Source organism: Octodon degus, unplaced genomic scaffold, assembly GCF_000260255.1.
Source record: "Octodon degus isolate 3935 unplaced genomic scaffold, OctDeg1.0 scaffold00244, whole genome shotgun sequence".
NCBI lineage: Eukaryota > Metazoa > Chordata > Mammalia > Rodentia > Octodontidae > Octodon > Octodon degus.
In genome coordinates this window covers 1,167,858-1,172,779 of record NW_004524820.1, presented here as the reverse complement: position 1 = coordinate 1,172,779, position 4,922 = coordinate 1,167,858, and the positions used below count along the sequence as shown (strand labels likewise).

Here is a 4,922-nt window from a genome sequence, read left to right as displayed (position 1 = left end):
GCAGTTGTTGGCAAGGATGACCAACTTCGCTTTGCCCTGTCTGATCATCTTCAGCGTCTGCTTGTACCCCAGCACATATTTTCCACTTTTCATAACAAGTTGGAGCCTAGAGTTGATGGACTCCAGAGATTTTTTCATCTTCTTTGCGGCCACCATCTTCCTGTCTTAGGTGTGGATGGCCCTCAACCAGGAGCAGCCGCCAAGATGGCCGGGGAACCAGAAAGGAAGGAGTTCCCACAATGCAAAGCGCTTTACGCCAGCACTGTACGCAGACCCAAAGTCTATATGTCTTTTTATAACATTTATTACATTTATATCTTAAATATATAGCATGATCAAAATTGTTGGCATGTCTTTAAATTTTGTCCTATTTAAAACTTGATCTACATCTATTGGTTTTGATTAAATGTTACTATATAAATAAGTTACATTTATATTTAGTAACAAGTCTATTTGTGAACCATAACACTTTTTCCTAAGCTCACAAGACATCTAAAGATGTCCTTACGACCAGTGAGATAACTCAGCAGACTAAGCACCTGCTTAGACATGCCATGCCGGCTCTGAGCTGAGCCAGCCAACAAGACTGGGTATGATGGGGCATACCTGCAATCCCAGCACTTGGGAGGCTGAAAACAGGAGGATTACTATGAGTCTGAGCTGTGTAATGAGACCCTGTACCAAATACATAAAAAATAAATAAAAATAAAGATATCCTTTAATTATTAGTGCAGCTCATGCTAAAAACTTTTTAAAAATTTTTATTGGATACAGAGTCTCACTATGCAGTTCAGACTAATAGTGATCCTCCTGTCTCAGCCTCCCTAGTGCTGGGATTATAGGCATGCACCACCATACCCGGTTTTGGGGCAGCACGGTGCACCACGGAGGCATAGCATATAGTACCAGGGATCGAACTTGGGTCCTTGCACTTGCCAGGCAAGCTATCTCCTCAGCTCAATACTACAAACTTAATAAAGGGCCTGGATTCAATCCCCAGCAACACACACACACACACACACACACACACACACACACACGAAGTAGCAAAGGTTTATTGATACACAGTTTCTGAGAAACAGGAGGGGTTCCAATGTGGAATGCCACTGAAGCTCTTTTAAGGGCAATTTTACAACAAAATCAAAATGTGGGTCAAATTACAATCAACCTATAGGATTACAGGTATGGTTGCTTAGCTAACATTGATACAACAAGTCATGTCATATGGGCATATGGAAGGAACAAAAGAATTCTGAAAAATGGAGGAGAGGGAGCACAGGCCCAGATGTTCTGGTTAGCCCCCTCACATCGTTTGCCTATCCGGACCAGGTCATGCTAATTACAGTATAACCTTAAGTGCAGTTTATCTTTAGAGATGCTTGGAGGCCTAGGCTCTCTTCAGACAAATCTGTGTTTCATATTCTGTGCTGGTGTCCTTGGGGCCCCAATCCTTCTCTGTCTGCATGTAGACATTCCTCATTTAAGGACTGAGTTAGTTTCCATGATTAGTTTGTCAAATGAACTGGTCACTAAGTGAGGAGCACTATATAGTATGTACATTACAATACTCAGAACAAAGAAGTGCTCAAAGGAAACTCCAGTGCGAAGGTTTTGCTTTTATTTGCATAAATCTTATATGCAGTATTGCAATGTAAAATGGTACATAAAACTACAGTACTGTACTATATAGTACAATCAGAAAAAATTATAGTACACCTAAACAAGGTGTACTGTACCAAAAAAAGACATTGAGGCTTTCACATAGCTACAAACAAAACAAAAAAAAAACACCCTCAATTCATAGTTAAAAGCTTTCTAAAAATATGTTTCTAGGCTCAAATAGTTTCACTTGTTAATTCTATTAAACATTTACAGAAGAAATAATAACCAATACTGCCCAATATTTTCTAAAAAATAACAAACATTTCCCAACTCACTTTATGAGATCAATATTACTCTGATGTGAAAAACAAAGATAGTATATCAAAGAAGACCACAGATCAGTTTCTCTCATGAGCATTCTCAATCAGTATTAGTAAATACAATTTTGTAATACACAAAAATAATAAAGGAAAAACAAGTGGGATTCATTCCAGCCACATAATACTAGTTCAATATTAGAAAACTGGTCAGAGGGAGGAAGATGGCGGCAGTGGCAGCGGGCAGCCTAGTAGGCAAGGGGTGCGACATCAGCCTGGCCGCCCTGCAGCGCCACGACCCCTATATCAACCGCATCATGGACGTGGCCAGCCAGGTGGTTCCGTACACTTTCGGCCATTGGGCCAACGAGTGGTCCTTGGAACAGTGGCTCTCAGCTGGAATTGATTTTGCCCCCAGTATCAGGAGACAATTTTGTCACTGAGAGGGTGTTGCTAGTATCTGCAGGATAGAGGTCAGGGATACAGCTAAACATCCTACAAAGGGAGAAGACTGATGTGGAAGGAACCTTGTTTGTTTATGCGAGGTCTGCTTCTCCAGAGCATGGATTCACCATTATGAATAGGCTGAGCATGGAAAATAGGACAGAACCCAGTACTAAAGACCTGGATTTTCAACTCCAGGACCCTTTCCTTCTCTACAGAAATGCCAGATGTGAGTCTATTAATACATTGGGTGGCTTTATTTCTGAAGTTGGCCAGGTGTTTAAAATTGTGAAGTGTATAGCTTTATGTTTGTGTTGAGTATCAGTGAGTACTGTCAACATCAGCTTGAGCAATTCTTGCCTTAATGGGGGACTTTCTTAGAAAGTTCAAGTGCGAGGTTGCTAAGTGCTGTTTTGAGCAGCTGCATTGCTTTGTAGTGTGATTCTGTCATTGACCTTCATTCAGCCTGAGCACTGGGCTCGTGCAAGCTTGGTGAGGAGACCAGAGAGGTACACTGGACACAGAATTAATGATTCAGCTGGTGGCACTTCTTCTTCGTGCATCACTTGACCTAGCACAGTGCCAGAATCTTCCAGGGAGAGGACCTGCACAGTAAACGAAAACTCAGAAGTTCAAAGAATTTGGTCCTTAACAATTTAATGGCTTTTCATAATGTTGAGGTTATAGTAGGTGATAAAATGGTCCTTTCCACACTGGAAATGAGAGAGCAGTCACCTACCAAACAGTCTCTTCACATTTTAGGCACCTGTCTTATCTGAGCACTTGTGTTGGGCCAGAAAAAGATTAATGAAATTCATCAATTTCAGGGGCCTCTCTGTACCTAGAAAACAGAAACATACTACTCAGTGCATAAATACGTGTGTGTGCACACGTGAGCATGCACTCATGCCTTATAGGTGACTTTCAAAAAGATCTTTAAGTTAAAGAAATTTTTCTTTATATATGTTTTCCATCGTACTCCTGGCATTTAAGAAACAAAAATTTGCCTATTGTGTAATTTCAATAATAAATGTAATATAAGTAATTTTAAAAAAAGAAAACTGGTCAATAGTCAACCACATTAACAATAAAAGAAAAATCACACAACCATACTGATATATGCAGACAAAGCATCTCACATAAGCCATCTCCATAAGTGATTTAAAAATTCTTAACAAACTAAAAATAGGCAATTACTTTACAAAACATCTACAGAAATACTATTTCTCACATAGAATTTTGTGGTGAAAGATTAAGCATGGTTTTCCTAAAATTAGGAACAAAATAGGTACGTCTATTCTCAGCAGTGTTGTTTTTCAGTACTGGGGATTGCATCCACAGCTCTGCACATGCACGGCAAGCCCAATGCCACTGAGCTAAATCCACAGCCTTTTTCAAAATTCTGAAACAAAGTCTTGCCAAGTACCGGAACTGGTCTCACACTTGCAATCTTCTCACATCAGCCTCCTTAATAGGTGAGATGAGCCAAGCCAGCTCATTTTCACTATTCTTAGTGAAACATAGTCCTGCAAGTTTTATCAAGAGCAAAAGGAAAGAAAGTAATTAACACTGTCTAGGCATGGTAGTAACTCCAGCACCTGGGAGGCTGAGGTAGGATACTACACACTTTTACTAGAAAGTCAATCAAGGTAGTGTGGTATTGGAAGAGGAACAGACACACAGATCAATGAAGCAGAATCTAACATTAGACCCACCCAAGTATACTTAACTTTTAAAACATTGCAAAAGCAATTCAACAGAAGAAGGACCCTCTGTTCAGTGAATGGTGTTGAAACAAATGGACTTTATAGACAAAAAAGAAAACCTCAACATAAACCTGACAGCTTATAAAATGAGGGGGGCCTGCCCAGTTAGCTCAGTTGTTTAACCGCCTGCTCATGCAAATGCAGTCAGCCGCAGCATACCGGTTTGATCCCCACTCCACCTGCCTTACCAGACCAGCTCTGAAGGCAGCCTGAGCCAGCAAAAAAAAAAAAAAAAAAAAAAATCATTACATAAAAATGAACTTGAACCTGACTTAATGAACTAAAGGCAAAGTGCAAAACTATAAAACCTAAAAGAAATACTAGGGACAGTCTTCATGACTGTCCTGTTAGGTACAGAGTTCTTATAACACTGAAAGCACAATCTGTAAAGGAAGTAAACTTAAATTTAATAAAAATTAAAATCTCTAGTAAGAAAAAGAAAGACTTATCACAGTCTGCAAGAAAGTAATTGCAAAAGACGTCTGACAGGGACTCACCAGTAAGACTGCTCAGCAGACTAAAGCGCCTGCTTAGGCAAGTGCAGGCACCACAGTTTGATCCCTGGCACTACATGCCGTGCAAGCCATGCCCATGGCAGGCTGAGCGGGCCACAGAGTCCTAGCATAGTGGTGCATGCCTGTAATCCCAGTGCTGGGGAGGCTGAAAGCAGGAAGATAACCATAAGTCCAAGCTGCATAGTGAGACCCTGCAACAACCAAATACATTAAAAAAAAAATTATGTCCAGAATATAAGACAATTTTTAAGCTTAACAATAAAACATAAATATATATA

General features: G+C 40.2%; 2 protein-coding genes across 3 annotated transcripts in view; one reads left to right on the top strand and one right to left on the bottom strand.

Annotated features, from left to right (window-relative positions):
• The window catches only part of Coq3 (coenzyme Q3, methyltransferase), a 51,948-nt gene that overhangs the window by 27,756 nt on the left and 19,270 nt on the right, over positions 1 to 4,922 (bottom strand). The gene's annotated exons all lie outside the window — the stretch shown is intronic.
• On the top strand, positions 2,144 to 2,681 carry LOC111813939 (mRNA-decapping enzyme 1B-like). Its single transcript, XM_023706164.1, has 2 exons — positions 2,144 to 2,292; positions 2,423 to 2,681. The coding sequence occupies exons 1-2, from the start codon at positions 2,144 to 2,146 to the stop codon at positions 2,679 to 2,681; spliced, it is 408 nt and encodes a 135-aa protein (XP_023561932.1).

Excerpts from the sequence above, each read along its gene's own strand:
- LOC111813939 (XM_023706164.1), top strand. The coding sequence starts at position 2,144 with ATGGCGGCAGTGGCAGCGGGCAGCCTAGTAGGCAAGGGGTGCGACATC. Across the intron at positions 2,293-2,422 it reads GGCCATTGGGCCAACGAGTG|GGAGAAGACTGATGTGGAAG; the intron begins GTCCTTGGAACA and ends CATCCTACAAAG.